Genomic DNA, 18,095 nt, shown 5'->3' on the forward strand with positions numbered 1-18,095 from the left:
ACAGGGAAAAAATACATTCTAGTATTTTTGGGATCACTGGTTGCATGAGTATACCCATCGAATTCAATGGTGGAATATGCATTTGATTTTAAACTTGCATGTGCAATCTCACAATTAGTCAGTCACGTGCAGCACGGAAACAGGCCCTTCTGCCCAACTCATCCAGGACAACCAGGTTGCCCCTTCCAAGCGAGGCCCATTTGTCCACTCCTGGCCCATATTTCCCCAAACCTTTCCTATCTATTGGCCTGTCCAAATATCTTTTAAATGTTGTTATTGTACCTGCAAGTTGTTACTGCACCTGCAAACATTTCAGGCTCATCTTTCATCGACTTGTCCACAAATTGTTGAATTCATTAAAATCTCTAAACACTCCAAAGATTTCCTCATTCATTCACCTATACATTGACCATGTGCATAATACGCTTTGATACTTCCAGAGATTGACATTTCCGCTACTTTACAACATACACAATTTAGCTGATCCTTAAAATCATACAAGAAAGCACGCAAACATGTAGTAAAGCTATGACAAGTATATTCACGTCTTGTTAAATACGAATACATATGGAATCTCAAAGGTGAATTTAACAAATTTTCTCTAGTGACTGTTTATTATGTCTGAAGGGTCTCGATCTGAAACTTTGCACATTCCTTCTCTCCAGAGATGCTGCCTGTCCCACTGAGTTACTCCAGCATTTTGTGTCTATCGGGTATTTATTATGCTGTTGGTTTTTACATCTCAGTAATCAGTTGTTCCATGGAAGACAAACCCATCTTATCGAATCTACACAACTAAAGTCCTTCATCATTGCGATCAGTCAAGCTCTTCTGTACCCTCTCCATAGCTTTCCGATCATTCCTAATACTTGCCACCCTGAACTGAATGCAATATGCCAGTTGCAGCCAAACTAATGAATTATATCGGTTCATTATGTTATTCCTTATACTTTATGCCTTTTTATAGTCCAGCATTCTGTTAACAGTTAACAAAGCAAAAGCAACAGGTAGACAAGAAGTATAAATAAAAATGTTACAAATTGGAGGGGAGTCAGATGTTATAAAATGGAGAATTGGCTCTGTATTATGGGGCTTCACCACATTCAGTTTCTCTGGTCTTGGACAGAGCTGACAAGTTACATGCGCCTTAACAGCACTGAGGCAGTTTGAGCCGAAGTGTTTAATTGTCACTTATACCGACAACAAAACAATTAAACTTTTACCAGCCGTAACATAATAACGGCCTGGAAAACAATTGTTCTTGTTCTAAGAATGGAGAACTGGGGGGGGTCTGGTTCACATCATAGAGAGACCCAAGGGATGTCTGTGGTAGAAACATCCCCTTATATTGCTAAAATACCTGGCTGAGTATGCACATAATGTAGAATTAACAGTCACATTTGCTGATTTGCAAAAAAACTGGGAAGAACTGGAAAGGAGACTAATAGATTATTCCATTTGTTCTGTGGAGTTGGGTTGCTTGATATTTCCAGGAACTCCTATCCCCACCAGTAATTTATATACCCATATACAATAAACGTCTGCTGCTTGAAACTGATCCAAGTCCCTTAAGTCTTCAATCATTCATTTACACCAACAGTTCCCTTTGCATTTTAATCAGTCTGCCCAACACATTTCTTACCACAAAAAGTTAATATTGCTCATTCATGTTGTACATTAAAATTCTCAATGTATCATTGCACTGTCAAGGAAAACCCCATGTACAGTAACATCTGTATCATTACTCCCAATATAAACCAAGTTTGGCAAGAAAAATCTTTAATCAATCATTTTTAATGAATGTTTTCCACATTCCAACTTCTGTAAGCTGATCATTATATTTTTCCTGAGTTAGCTTGTCCCAGTTAGTAGCATCTTTGCCTCCAGGCCAGAAAGCGTCAGCAGTTTGGAGATTAGCTCTCTTTCCAGGTGTAATTACAAGATTTGTGCAAATATAAAAGCAATATAGTACTGAGGGTGCGACATTGATTATTAAGAGGTCTGCTCTGCAGAGGGATGGTTGATATTAATGATGCATGGCATGAGCCGAGATGGGGAAACAAGATCTTCCTATGCTAGCCAACATTCCTCTGCGGTTGACAAACGCATTGGTTATTCAACTCAGTCCCGTTGCCAAGATCTTTCCACATGCAAGATAGCTCGAGCCTTTTTATTAAAAAAATGTAGTTGCTACAATTTGATAGGTAAACTGTGAGAGAAAGAGGTGCAATGATGTGTTTGGTAAATTGTCATCATTTTCTTCAAGCTCAATTAAAAGATGCTCAATTACAAGTTGGAACAATCATTCTTTTTAAATGTTCAGTGGATAATCAAGATCAGGATTATTGCACGATGGCTTGGATTTAAAGATTGTATTTTACCGTTGATAACGCATGAAATTCAATTTATTCTATAATTTCGTAAAATGCACAAATTGCACAGTAATTGGGCTCTGTCCATGCCAACCTTTTATCCCTGTCCGCTTCCATTGCCATAGTGAGACCACATGCAAACTGGAGGAACAGCACCTCCTATTCACTTGGGTAGCTTACAACACAACAGTATGAACATTGAATTCTCCACCTTCCACTTTTTCCCCATGCCTCCCGTCCTGGTGCAGACCAATAACCCCAACCCCACTAGTCACCGTGCTCCTTTCTACTCCTTCATGCACTCATCTCACATCCCCATGTTCCTCATTTCCCTTTTATCCCCCTTTTTCTCTCCTCCGTCCCCTTCACCTATATCCCACCATCTGCCTTTGTATTTCACTCTTCTCACACCTTTGTTTCCTTTTCACCTTTTGCCTCCGTCGCTTACTACACTCATTGCCAATAAAACTCCACCTCCCCCCCAACATGTATCCATCCGTCACTTCCCAGATTGTGCCACATCATCTCTCTTTTCCATTTTCTCTCCACATTTCCCCCCTCCCCCCCCAAAAACACAGATGAGTTTGAAGAAAGGTCCCAACCCAAAACGTCATCTGCCTATTTCAACCCTAGATGCTGCCTGACCTGCCAGGTTCGCCCAGCAGTTTTTTTGTTTAGTGCAATACATAGGAAATCTTTTTTGAAACACTACTTCTTATTCCCAAGATGCATTAGGAGTTTCATTCAACAGACAACAAACTAATGACATCCTCCACAACTGGGTAAACATTTTATAGTTGACAGTTTAGTAGTCAGCACGATATATCAAGCATCCTCTCCTCCAGAACCTAAACTAATTGCCAGAATAGGAAAGGCATAATGTGCTTGGGTATAGGCTAATAGCACTAAATACATGTCACACCTCTCTGATAACTACACCAGAGATAAGACAACATTCAGATTTAAGAAACGCTAATTTTTACAATAACATTCCCCTCAGGAAATGCTGGCTACAACACAGGACCACAGAAGTTCTGGACCGCCAGCATGTTTAGATTTTATATCTCCGTGCTCGTCATTTAACATTAGACATTCAATATTAATGTGAAATATATCACAGCCATAGAACTTAAGCATTTAAGTCATTAAAAACTGTCAGGTTTTGTTTTGGCAACTTCAAAAGTGCCAAATTTGCAGTGAGGCATAACAGCTGTGTTTAGTAAGAAAACATGTGATGCCACTTTTAAATCTATAAAACCTGCTTAATGAATAACTCAAATGCAAGTTGTAACACACCTAAATAGCTGAACCTCTATTGTGCAACAAGTTGGTTGCTCTGACATAAAACATGTGATATGAATCGTTTCTAAAGCACCTGTTTCCAGTGACATTGGGGTGGGGGGTGGGTGGGTGGGTGGGGTGGGGGTTGGGTGGGGGGGGGGGGGGTGGGTGGGGGGGGGGAAAGAGATGAGGGAAAATAAAGCTTTCAAAGGTTCCACCTTATTTGGAGGGTTTGCATGGACTTCAAGTGGGATAAATGATATTAGCCATAAGAATTATAATGGTCAAATTGCCAAACATGCATTAATTGTGATATCCCAACTCAGGAATGGCTACAGGTATTAGTAGAATTAAAGTCTACTCGCAGATCAGTACTTGCTTGCACGTAACTGCATGCAATTCCAGAGCAAAAGTTTGAGGGACAGGGAGAATGCACAAATAAACAATTCAAATATTCATTCCATTGTTGATATTGTTAACTTTGTTAAAACACAGTTACACGTGTTTTTTTTTTTTTTAAAAGGAAGCACTATAATTAAATAGCATTTACAAGGTATTTGCAAAATATTGTTGATGATGGAAATCCAAAACAAAAATGCTAGATATGTTCTACAGGTCAGGCAGCATCTGTGGAAAGAAATGGTTAATATTTCAGGATCTTTGATGTGACACATAACTCTGATTCTCTTTCAACACATAGCATCTGACCTGCTGAATGTTTCCAGCATTTTTGCTTTGATTACGTAATACTGACAGTAAAGAAGCAATAGCACTTTCCCATGCTAATATACGCATGACCTATATCCCAGCTCTGTCCATAAAACCCTAGAATGAAATAAATCCTCTTGATATAGGCTGGCACTGTAGTGCAGCTGGTGGAGCTGCTGCCTCAGTGCCATAGAACTATGCTCGATCCTGACTTTGGGCGCTGAAAAGGGTCTCGACCCGAAACATCACCCATTCCTTCTCTCCAGAGATGTTGCCTGTCCCCCTGAGTTACTCTAGCATTTTGTGCCTATCTTGGGTGCTGTCTGTGTGGATTTCCTGCGGGTACCCCCAACCTCTCAAAAGTTTTGTAGGTTAATTGAACTCTATTCTGCCCCTAGTGTGTAGGGAGTGGATGCAAAAGTGCGATAACATAGAACTAGTGTGAACAGGCGATCGATGGTCGACGTAGCCTTGGTGGGCAGTAGGGTCTTGTTCCATTCTGTATCACTCAATCTTTTACTGTAGAATTGTAGAAACCCTATATTCAAAAGGCATAGTTAAAAAAATCTGGCCAAATTGATCAAAAGGTCAATTAATATCGTAGCCGATACATGCCCTCATGTGCCAATGTTTGTCAACTGCTACAGGATCTTTATTTTTGTAATTATTCGGGATGTTCTCAATCCAGACAAAGTAAATGCTGCTTCGCAGAAGTGACTGCTGGTGCTAATCACCTGTGTTTTTTTATTTCGAAAGTTGCAAATAAAAATGCCTTTATGCTAATCAAGTTGGTAGTGACGAAGGTACAAGTAATTATTCGCAATAATTCAGAAATCTGAAGGGAGAATAGGGTAGGACAGTCTATTCCTTTTCTCCAGAGATGCTGTCTGATGCTGCTGAGCTACACCAGCTTTTTCTGTCTACCATGAGACATGCACGCGAATGAAACTAATAGTTCAACTGGGGCTGTGAGTGGCTGTGGCATTGTCGACCATAAGAGCAAATTAAATAAAGTTGATTCCATTAAAGATGATATGGACAGTAAATGAGCGTAACGGAAACATGGAAAATCAGGAATGAGGGACAGACATTAAATGGTCAAGAGTCTCCAGAAACTAAAAGCTCATCAACTATCATTGGTGTAGAATTTTATACTTAAGCTGTTGTCAAACTCCGTTGCTTATTTTGTTCTATCTTTGTTCATTATCGGTCTTTAATCTTTCTGTTACACCTGGAACAACGGTGGCTGAGAGGTGACATAATAAAAAGCACTGTATCCGCTTTTCATGTGTGGACTCCTGTATATTGGCAAGACCAAGCGCAGGCTCGGCGATCGTTTCGCTGAACATCTGCACTAAGTCTGCCTAACCCTACCTGATCTCTCCGTTGCTCAACATTTTAACTCCGCCTCCCATTCCCACACTGACCTTTCTTCCCTGAGCCTTTTCCATTGTCAGAGTGAGGCCCAGCGCAAATTGGAGGAACAGCACCTCATATTTTGCTTGGGTAGCTTACACCCCAGTGGCATGAACATTGACTTCTCTAACTTCAAGTAGCCCTTGCTTTCCATCTCTCCATCCTCTTCCCAGTTCTCCGACCAGTCTTACTGTCTCCGACTATATTTTATATCTGTACCGCCCACTCCCCTGAAGAAGGGCCTTGACCCGAAACGTCACCCATTCCTTATCTCCAGAAATGCTGCCGGTCCTGCTGAGTTACTCCAGCATTTTGTACCTATCTATGATAAAAAGCACATTGGCTATCTATTCTGGTTATTATGGCAGGTGTGTCTAAAACTAGATGACACCGGTTTAAGATGACAGGGAGGTGGTTGCAATTTTTGCACAATGCAGTAGTTACTGGAATGAGCAGCCAGGAACAACAACAACAACAACATTTAAGAGTAAAATGGACAGGTACTTGAATTAGCAGGGCAAAGAGGGATAGGGATTTGAAGCAGGCAAGAGAGTTTAATATTGACAGGCATGGTCTTCACACTTAGCAGGCCAGAGCCTGGGTTCTATGTTGTACAACTCCATGACTAGTTTAATGAAAATGCAGCATGAGGGATATCTCAGCCAAAACCAAATATAATTCTAAATGGTGGCAAAGAGCCAAGCAGAATACACAAGATAAAATTAGTCATCCAAGACGACCCCTGCTGAGTATAACACGCGAGTATCCATTATCTAGAGACTAAATTCTGCTGGGTATTAAGTCAGCCAATCGTTTATGGAACAATAGGTAGGGGGTTACATCAGATGGCAGAGTCCCAAGACAGGAGGAAGGAGGCGGCCTAGGGCCATAACATGAACATTCATAAAATTCCTCAATTGAAATAGAGAGGTACAATAATAATTGGCATCAGTAATTCCCCCTTATGAGCTTTGGCTTGCTAATTCACCAGCTATCCTGCCTGACAGAGGTATTAGAAGCCACAAAACATTACTTTAACATTTAACTCCCAAGGAAGGAAGAAATTTGATAAAGGAATTATAAAAGTCTCCCAATAGACCCATCACCTACCCCATCCAACAACAGATGTTGAACTCCCCCTCCAAAGTATTTAATTTACTACAACTTAGTCATCGTCTTCTCTGGTACAACACTTGACTGTTGGCTAAACTCTGCTGTACTTAATTCATGTGTTGTCCTAGTTTTTTTGTCAGGTTTGGATGAACTTCTGAACATAAACTACATCCAGCAAACTCTCGAGGGAATGAACTAGATTCCACTGATTATACTCTGATCAATGTACTGCTCACAATGAATAACAAAGAAAATCAAAGTAAAAACAGAAGTCTAAACAAAAAGAACATGTTTTTCAATCTTTGTTATAAAACACTACAGCCAGTTGAATCACAAAAAATATTTTGATTGTTCAATACCAAAGGATCAAAAAGAGCTTTGTAAGCTATCCAGCCATTGTGTAGGACTGTCAAAGTATACACAAACAACTCAGTAAATAATCTGAAGTATAAGTATATAGTTACTTGGAAGTGATCTGTAGATTCAAGCCCCACCAAGTCTCAAGCCTTCAGCTCATTCAAATCGCTGAACAAAAGCATTGGCCACAATAAAAGCTACAGTCCATTCCTTCATGTAATTGAAAATTTCTCCCCCAGAATAACCCAGGCCCTAAGCTAACTGCTCCAGTACAACCACAATACCTGCATCAACCAAGTAAAATCTAGTAAACTTCAGGCATGCCCTGTTCACAAAAAAACAGGACAACTGGGCTAATTACAACTCAACTAATCATAAGTGATGGATGAAGTCAATGGTATTATCAAGAGGCATTTTCTGAAATGCTTACTAATGGCCAATTGGGCTCAACATCAGTCCGAACACAGAAAAAAAAGTCGAATTACAGAAACTAGGGGATGATTGCCATTCCACAAAGCAACAATTAGGAGAGTGCCAAATTAAAACTAGTTAATGAGAATCAGGAAGAAAACGCTACAAGTGCAAGAGTCATGCATAATGCATGAAAGATGGTAAAGCAGCATGGGCTAATCTCTGCCTCGGGTCACATCCAGCAGAGTTTCTCAAGTTTGCAATCAAGTCCCAAATCCAAAAATAAATGACAATCCACATATCATCAGTCAGTGCGTCGGTTGAAAAACAGAATGCAGATTTTTTCAGGCTTTGAAGCTTTCAGGCCAAAACTACTGAATATGCAGCTGCAAATTAATGGAGTAGCAAGCAGCGAACATCTCCAGCAAAAGGGGCAAAAAGAACAAATTACAAAGTTGCTATAAAGCAACAATTAACCAAGGTGCATATAATTTCCTACTTGAAATTCAAGAGCATTTAGAACTTGCACATGTAGAGCACCTTTAATTTAAAAAAAAGCAAATTTCTTCATAAGCATCTAAACCAAAAACAATGTGTTACCTGGTCAAAGATGCAAGTTTCAGGGAATGCCATTGAGCAGAAAATAAAGTGGAATGACAAAGGTTAAGGAAGAGAATTCCAAAGCTCAGCACTGAAACCAAGGGTCTCAATTTAAGGATGCTAAAAAAAATAGAAAAGGAGAGACAGTTGCTAGAAGATATTACTGAGACAGGGAGAGGTTAATTCATTAGGATGCAAATACTATGGGGTTTTTTGGTGTTTTTTTTTTAAAAAAGCTTTGCTTATTTAACAGCCAATGGAGATGAAAATTCCTTTCCTGGTCAACATTTCAGGTGGAAACGCCACATCAACACACTCAATGGAGGTCTGTCAGCCAATGGAGGTAGTATAGTTTAGAGAGACGGCATAGAATTAGGCCCTTTGGCCCACTGAGTCCACGTTGACCATCAATCATCTGTTCGCACCAGCTCTATGTTAACCCACTTTCACACTCACCCCTAAACACTAGGGGCAATCACACAACTTACAAATCCGCACATCCTTTGAATGTAGGAGGAAACCGGAGCACCAAGAGGAAATGTGGTCACAAGGGGAACGCCAGTCAGACAGCACCCGAGATCCTGATCGTACCTGGGTCTCTGGCACTGTTAGGCAGCAGCTCTACCACTGTACAAACCAATAGGGTAAAATATATAATTCCCAAGACTTCAATTTTATGGAGGACTGAACACAAGAGGCTGTGAGGAATTGCACCAAAATGATAAATAAAGCTGGACTAAATTCCACATGAACTGGCGGGATGATTTGCACAGCATCGCCACTGACTGGGTCGGGCACATTACTGTCACTAGAGGTCAAAAGAATCAGAGCTTGCAACATCTCACTCTCACTCTACAAGGCAGCTCAAAAATGCAAAGTAAAATTAATCTTACCTGATTAGATAAAGCAATTCATTTAAACTAGAAACCATTTACCTTTTCCCATTTGCACTCGCACACAGAGGGCAAATTTAAAAGATGCATTATAGAAATTTCTGTAGCGAGTTCATCAATATCATCTCACAAATCCAAAACTTCCAACAATTCAAAATGGTTGAAATTGCACGTCCCTGCCAATATCAGCTATCATAAGCCACCAAAGCATCAAAAGGAACTCAAAATCTGAGCAATCACCTTGACTTTGTATCTCCCAGGATAGCAGTTACTATATACCCAGAACCTTATGGGAGATCACCCAAAGGATCCTGATGTTGATCCATTTCCCCAGAGGCATCCAAGGAAAGTTTAAAGCCGCTTACAGTAAAGATAAAATAGTTTCATTCTCAAAATAACTACTTTCTTTTTCACACTTACAAGTAAAAGCTGAAACATTTTACCTCATACCAAATTTAATTTGATTCACCCATTTATTATTTCAGTCACATCTGAGAGTTAGAGCAAAGGCCAAATACAGTATACACCAAGAGATGATTCCTAGTTGTCAACCAAACCATAAATATATTGAAAAATTATTGAAATAAGATTAAAATAGAGCTGATATTTTATGTGGTATACAAAAAATGCTGGAGTAACTCAGCGGGACAGGCAACATCTCTGGAGAGAAGGGATGGGTGATGTTTCGGGTCGAGACCCTTCTTCAGACAGTCAGATATATTTTATGTGGATTTGTAACTTCTAGGTTCACAATTCCAGCTAACAACCCTTTAAAATTTATCACCTGTAGTAGCACGTCGGGTATCAAATAACAGCTATTTCAACATCCTGCGACGTACTTTAGTTTTAGTTTAGTTTGGAGATACAGCACGGTAACAGGCCCTTCGGCCCACCAAGTCCGCGCTGACCAGCAATCTCCGCACATTAACACTATCCTACACCCATTAGGGACAATTTACATTTATACCAAGTCAATTAACCTACAAACCTGTACGTCTTAGGAATATTGGAGGAAACCGAAGATATCAGAGAAAAACCACGCAGGTCATGGGGAGAACGTACAAATTCCGTACAGTCGAGCACCCGTAGTCAGGATCGAACCAGAGTCTCCAGCACTGCAAGGCAGCAACTCTACCACTGTGCCACCGTGACGCCCTATTGTGGGATCTAAAGTGAAACACTTCAATAAACCACCAAACAGGAAATAAACAGGTTAGTCAGCATCTCTGTTGAGAGCTGGCACTTCACGACTTTCCATCAGAACACTTGAAAATGTTTATGGTGATGTTATTAAAAGGAAGCCAATTAAAACTGTTATATGTAAATTAGAAATCCAAATATAGATCTGAATTGATTTACCAAATATGCTTGGACGTGGTTCTGATGCAAGAACACTTTCCTTTTTACCAAATAGTTGACCTGCAAAATGAAGTAATGTGGTATATAATGACACATCCGGACCTGTGGAGCTCCCTAGAAAGCTCTTCATTTTACTCCTAGACATATATCAATCAAACTCTGCCATGAACCAGCCTGTAATCTGAATTTCAGTAGTAATCCATTATATATTTTCCACTGATTAGAAAAAGTTTATGCTGGTTCCCAACTCCTTCAGCTATTTATTGGAACACTGTGCAAACAATAATGCATGTCTAAGCCAGCTACACCAAACCATCTAGGATTAAATTAACTGTTAGACATCTTTTGATGTTGTCCAACTCACAAAAGCCCCATCCCCATGTACTCACAAGAATTATGTCTTCGACGAAATGCTTTAGATGGTGTGAGGGCAGAATCCATGTGACGATCCACATAGCTTTTCGAATACTGCTGTGGTGACGTGACCAGATCCTGAACCTTGAGCTCTGCACGACGTGGAATTGCTTGTGGGGCTGTTCCTGAAGAATTGGGTTTCTTTACACCTTTGCCAGCTCCATTCTGAGATGAGTAAGCAATGTGAGATAAATTGCTAGAAGTGAACACTGAAGACTGAGCTAGGCCTGTAGTCAAATGTGAATTCGGGAGCTCCAATATTTTTAGATCCTTGATATCAATTGCACTGGGAAAATAAGAAAAAGATTTGCACATAAACAGTAACTTCATGTCTGGCTATCAATATCTAGGGCATATTATTACAGAACAAATGACAGATGATGAAGATATTTATAGGCAACGACGCATGCTGTATGTACAGGCGAATATCCTCTTGCGTAAATTTGGTGCGTGTGCAGATGTGGTGAAGATGTCGCTATTTAGAGCATACTGCACACCACTCTACACTGCGCACCTGTGGTCGAACTATTTAAAGACAAGTATGCAGAGACTAAAGGTGGCATATAACGATGCCATGAGAACACTGCTAAGGCAACCTAGATGGTGTAGTGCCAGTAATATGTTTGTGGCTGCAGGAGTCAGTACTTTAGAAGCTATCCTAAGACACCACATGTATAAATTCATCTGCAGGATAAATGACTCTAAAAATGTGCTTATTGTGGCCTTGACAAACATAAGGGTTAGCACTACACGCTACGAATCCCAGCTGTGGAGACACTGGTATCGTTGTCTCGTTGTAGGACATTGATCATCTTTTAATCTGGATTTTTAACTTAAGTATTGTGTTTTTAAAAATATATAAATTATGATGTTTTTATAAGTGATATACCAAGATTTTATATGTATTTATGATATTTGGTATGCAATGCATTTTTAATGTAATGTTGCCCCTTGTCTGGACCTTGAGTCCGTAATGAAGTTTATTATTATTATTATTATTAATAACAGAGAGTTTACTCCACTGGACTACTGGTTATCACGCAAAAGCTTTTCACTGTACCTCGGTACACGTGACAATAAACTAAGCTACCATATTAACAAGGTGATTTAGTCAAGGCACTAAATGAAAGATTAAGATTATAATGAAAAGATTTGGTCCAACTTTATAAAACCCTGGTCTGACTTCAGCTAGAGTACTGCATGCAGTTCTGGTTTCCACGCCATAAGAACAATGTGGTAATGCTGGAGAGAGCATAGATTCACTCAGATGTTGCCTGGAATGGAGCATTTCAGTTATGAGGTGATTCTGGAGAAGTTAGATGCATCTCCCCTGGAGTAAAGAATGTTAAGACAGGAAAAGGTGCAGGAAACATTTGACCTTATTTCCCACCATCGAAGGGATCTATGGTGGGGGTGCCGTCTCAAAAGAGCAGCCTGCATCATCAAGGACCCACACCATCCTGGCCAAGCTTTCATTTCATTCCTGCCATCAGGAAAATGATGTAGAAGTCTAAAACCGTGACCTCCAGGTTGAGCAACAGTTTCTTCCAACAGCCAATGAGCACTACTAATATCAACTAAAATTCAAACGATGCACAATCTTGGTTGCACTAGGGACTTCGGGCTTTCGTTTTGTACTATTATTTTTTTTCATTTATTGAATTTTTTTGTTTTGTTTTGTTATGTTATTCACTGTGTACTGTGCTTACAGACGCACGACAAGAAATAATTTTACTGTTCTGTACACATGACAACTAAACACTATCAATCCCTGCAGAGAAATAAAACAGATTTAGGCATGGGAAAAGAGATTTGGGGGGGGGCGGGTGTGGATCTTTCTCACCAAGATCGTGGAAAGTACCTGAAGTACATTGCCTGAAAGTGGGGTGGAAGCAGAGTCACAGAAATAATTTAAGTGTCTGGATAAGCCTGATGTTAGACTGAGTGCAGTGTTTCTATGTGCATGACTCTATCTCGGACAGAAGAAATACATTTACACAGTGAAATACATTTACACAGTGAAAATAATTGTTCGGCACGGACTTGTAGGGCTGAGATGGCCTGTTTCCGTGCTGTAATTGTTATATGGTTATATGGTTAAAGTACAGCATGCAGTACCAGGGATGGGAATTGAAGTGGACTTCCAATTAACATTAACAAATAAAAAAATAGTTGAAGGAAGTAGAATTAATTAGGAGTGAAATGGGCAAAAACATGACATGACATAACATCACACAAAGGATGAAAACCAACGTTGGATGAATGCACCAAAAAGGAAGAATCAAAACTCTAATCCTATTCAAAGATATTAAAACAAGGTGTTTAAAACTCTAATCCTATTCAAAGATATTAAAACAAGGCTTTTGTAACACTTTAAAATTGCAAACTGTATTATGTTTGGCCAAGCACCTGATGTTTTTAATTGAATGTACTCCTGCCACCCACAAAACCCTAAAGCAGCTTATGTTTGAAAGATATCCTGACAACCGTCAATTTAAGAAATTATGGCTCATCACAATCTTTTATAACACAGGAAAAAAAATTGTCTGAAGACTAATTATAATGTTCTAATTTACAGGTGAGAGCCCTGGAGACATGCGAGTTCACTGTAATTTTCACTGAGAAAACTGAGCCAGTAAGTTAACCACCAAAAGCAATGGATTGGTTTCATATTTTCAAAAAAATAAAACATATGAAGAATAAAATCTGCACATGAACAAACACAACTCAAAATTCTTAACTTCAGAGTCTGAAGCCAATTCGGATTCTTCTTAAAACACTCTATATACTAATAACTGCGTCAATGTAAATACTGCAATTTTTAAGGCGACAAATAATTAATTAATTAACTTTCTGGAACATAATCAGGCAACATTAGGGGCTCCAATTAACTGGCCATATCTTAACGAGACCCAACTCAACAGGTTAAACGTTTTAGATCAGGACCTTTCAGTTGATGGGGGATTCCACGCATCTTAATCTTCTGGATCAGCCTACCCAGAGGGACTTTATCAAATGGCTTACTAAAGCCAATGGCTCACTGTGGATGGCACATCGGTAAAGTTGCTGCCTTACAGCGCCAGTCAGTGGGTTTTCTCTGGGTGTTCTGGTTTCCTCCCACATTTCAAAGACGTGCAGGTTTGTAAGTGAATTGACTCCTGTAAATTGTCCCTAGTGTGTTGGATTGAAGTAGTGCAGGGGGTGAACGCTGGTCTTATAACCGCATGGGATTCCTATAGGTGCTTTGGTTTCCTCTCACATCCCAAAGATGTGCAGGTTTGTAGGTTATTTGGCTTCTGCAAATGGGTGATTGAAGGCCGACATGCTCAGTGGGCTGAAGAGCCTATTTCCATGCCGGATCTCTAAGCCAAAGAATATGCCAGCATTTGGTCATTTTCATATTACTTTTTTTAAATGTGTGCTTCGGTTTCCATATTTTAAAAGTTCTATGGGGATTGTGAAAATGTGAACTTTTTTTACTGCTTTCTTTATATACATATACATACACACACAGATATATATATATATAGATATATATATAGAGATATATATAGAGATATATATAGAGATAGAGATAGATAGATAGATAGATATAGATATATACATACACACAGATATATATAGATATAGATATATACACATATACATATTAAAAAACTCAGAACATACAGTTCAACCACAAGTAATTCATATTGCAGATTTACTGAAGCAATGACACTTACCTAAAAGTTAACTCAGGAACTGAACATTTCACCCCATTACGGAATGGCTGTGTCAAAGATATCGTCTGCCTGGCCTGATCCACAGCAGAAATTTTACCCTGATATACACCAAGAGTTTCTCCACAGTTAATAGAAACAAGGCTTCCAATCCAATTTACAGCCATCCTCTGCAACATAAAAAATAAAGTTAAAGAGACAGCAGAAGAATACAGTAAATATGTTTCATCAATTTATCAAATTATGCTTGACATGCTGAATTTTCCAGCATTCTGATTCCTGTTCTACATTCCAAAATCTGTGGTCTCTATTAGCTTCATATTGCAAAAAAGCAAATATTTGTTTTTACTGCAGCATATATATAGTTTAAGAGGAACAAATTCATACTATGAAGCAACAGGTGCAGAATGACACAAAGTGTTGGAGTAACTCAGCAAGCCAGACAGCATCTCCGGAGACAAGGCAATAGGTGGACTCGAATGGGTTGTTTTGATTGGCAGATGGCTGACACAAAGGCCAGAGATGAAAGCAAAAGGTGTGAAAAATGGTTTAAGAGTTGCAAATTGTGAAGCTAGAGAGAGGAACGTGGGGCGGGGGGGGGGGGGGTAAGTTTAGGAGGTTACTAATACTGTTGGATTGTAGGCTACCCAAGCAACATATGCGGTGCTGTTCCTCCTGTTTGCGTATGACCTCACTCTGGCTAAGGAGGAGGCCCAGGACGTAAAGGTCAGTATGGTAACAGGAATTCAAATTTGGGTAATCCAATTGGCCTTGGCAAACTGAGCACAAGCATCCAGCAAAACGGTCTTTGAGTCTACGCTTGGTCTCGCCAACATACAGGAGGCCACAACACAGAATGCAGTTAATGAGGTAAGCAGAATACTTATCTAAAAGTTAATGTATAATCACAATTTTACATAAATGCTAGTTACACAGTCAGGTTGAGAACTCGTAAAATGCAAATAGGAAAAATAACCACAGTACTTCCACCACACCTTCTCCTTAAATCAATGCAAATCAAAGTGGTGAGCTGTCTAGACCTGTCCAACGTCTCAACTCACAGCACTAAGGATATGGGCAGATGTGTTTAGAGAGAAGAAAACAACATAATGTTAGCTCAGTCTGAAGAAGGGTCTAGACCCGAAACGGCACCCATTCCTTCTCTCCACAGATGCTTCCTGTCCCACTGAGTTACTCCAGCATTTTGTGTCTATCTTCGTTGTAATGCAGTATCTACAGTTCCTTCCTTAACAAAATGTTGATAGTGAAGCCATAATCCTACAATTCAAGTGTTCTGCAAGGAATAAATGAAAGCATAATACCAACAGAAAATAAAATCAGAGAGGATTAAAAAGTAAATTAAAAAAACAAAAGGTGCTGTATATACTCAGCAGATAGAAACATGTGACTTGATAAATAATCTTGCCATTTAAGATTGACAATTTTTCATCAGAACAAAATAGAGACATTTAAATATCACATAATTCCTGCCTCACCCCAAGAAAGGCCTAAAGAGATTGCAACTGGTAAATAAATTGAAGACAGCGCAAAACGCTGGAGTAACTCAGCAGGACAGGCAGCGTATGTGGAGAGTAGGAATGTGTGACATTTCAGGTCGAGACCCTTCTTCAGACTGAGAGTCAGGAGAGAGAGAGACTAGAGATACAGACAGGTAAGGTGTGAAAAAGACAGATCAAAGTAGTCAATAACCAAGGAAATATAGATTGGTTAATTGTTAGCTATGGGGAAGGTGACAAAGGCATACAATCAGTAAAATTAATCAGTGAAACTAGTCACAAGAACTAGGGTGGGGGATGGATGGAGAGAGAAGGAAAACAAAAGTTATTTGAAGTTAGGGAAATCAATATTTATACCGCTAGGGTGGAAGCTGCCTACGCAAAATATGATGTGCTGTTCCTCCGATTTGAGTTGGGTCTCACTCTAACAATGGAGGAGGAAGCACCAGTTCTCATAACTCCCAGTAAGGGTGTAAAGCGAGTGAATTAAATGGAAACACAATCTCCATAGCCTCCAGCTGCACTGTGTGTGTAGAGAAGTTCAAGTTCAAGTAAGTTTATTGTCATGTGTCCCTGATAGGACCATGAAATTCTTGCTTTGCTTCAGCACAACAGAACACACATACACTCCAGAAAGGGTCTCTATTAGAAACGTCACCTATTCCTTTTATCCAGAGATGCTGCCTGCCTGCCTGCCCCGCTGAGTTACTATGCCTTTGTACACTCCAGAGGAGTTAGTTAATGAACAGTACGCCGACGACGACGTGGAAAGGCAGGTTTCAAATGGAGCCGCAGACTTTGACTGAGTTACTCCCTTATCTTCTGTAGACTTTGGAGACAGACACAAAATGCTGGAGTAACTCAGCTGGGACAGGCAGGGGTGAAGTTTCGGGTCGAGACCCTTCTTCAGACCTTGATATGTTGTTGAAGTGCATCAGCTAGGCCCAATCCAACTACCAGGCACTGCTGTCCCGCTACTCGTCTGGCGACCGCGGGGGTAAAACAGGGGGGGAGCAGCGCTAACATATCTTACGTTTCTGGAAGACGCGGGTTGAGAGTGCGCTGCGACGACGCGTCCCTTTTTGTGTTTAAAAGGCCTCCGGAGGCGAAGCGGCGCCGACGCCAGCCCACCGCTCCTCCATCGCACCGTCACCGCGCATGCGCGCCGGCAGCCCAGCAAGATGGCGCCCGGCCCGGCCCCGCCCGGCGACGTCACTTCCCCCCTAGCAACCGCCTCCCTTCCTCTCTGGTCCATGGCAACCGCTGGAGCATCTCCTCAAGTCAGCAACTACCTCCCTCCCAGTCCCACACTGACCTCCCAGTCCCACACTGACCTCCCAGTCCCACACTGACCTCCCAGTCCCACACTGACCTCCCAGTCCCACACTGACCTCTCTGTCCCACACTGACCTCTCTGTCCCACACTGACCTCCCAGTCCCACACTGACCTCCCAGTCCCACACTGACCTCCCAGTCCCACACTGACCTCCCAGTCTCACACTGACCACTCTGTCCCACACTGACCACTCTGTCCCACACGGACCACTCTGTCCCACACGGACCACTCTGTCCCACACGGACCACTCTGTCCCACACTGACCACTCTGTCCCACATTGACCTCTCTGTCCCACACTGACCTCCCAGTCCCACACTGACCACTCTGTCCCACACTGACCTCCCAGTCCCACACTGACCTCCCAGTCCCACACTGACCTCCCAGTCCCACACTGACCACTCTGTCCCACACTGACCTCCCAGTCCCACACTGACCTCCCAGTCCCACACTGACCTCCCAGTCCCACACTGACCTCCCAGTCCCACACTGACCACTCTGTCCCACACTGACCTCCCAGTCCCACACTGACCTCCCAGTCCCACACTGACCTCCCAGTCCCACACTGACCTCCCAGTCCCACACTGACCTCCCAGTCCCA

General features: G+C 41.0%; 1 protein-coding gene across 1 annotated transcript in view; it reads right to left on the reverse strand.

Moving 5' to 3' along the window:
- edc3 (enhancer of mRNA decapping 3) overlaps window positions 1-17,331 on the reverse strand; it is a 64,038-nt gene extending 46,707 nt beyond the window's left edge. The window contains exons 1-3 of the mRNA XM_033015014.1: window positions 17,194-17,331; window positions 14,647-14,813; window positions 10,900-11,210 (exon numbers count right to left, since the gene is read on the reverse strand). Of these exons, the coding sequence (XP_032870905.1) occupies window positions 10,900-11,210; window positions 14,647-14,810 (475 nt within the window). The 5' untranslated portion in view covers window positions 14,811-14,813; window positions 17,194-17,331. The remainder of the gene's footprint in view (window positions 1-10,899; window positions 11,211-14,646; window positions 14,814-17,193) is intronic.
- Between the last annotated feature and the right edge of the window lie 764 nt (window positions 17,332-18,095).

The sequence above is a fragment of the Amblyraja radiata genome, chromosome X (genome assembly GCF_010909765.2).
Source record: "Amblyraja radiata isolate CabotCenter1 chromosome X, sAmbRad1.1.pri, whole genome shotgun sequence".
In the NCBI taxonomy this organism is placed as follows: domain Eukaryota; kingdom Metazoa; phylum Chordata; class Chondrichthyes; order Rajiformes; family Rajidae; genus Amblyraja; species Amblyraja radiata.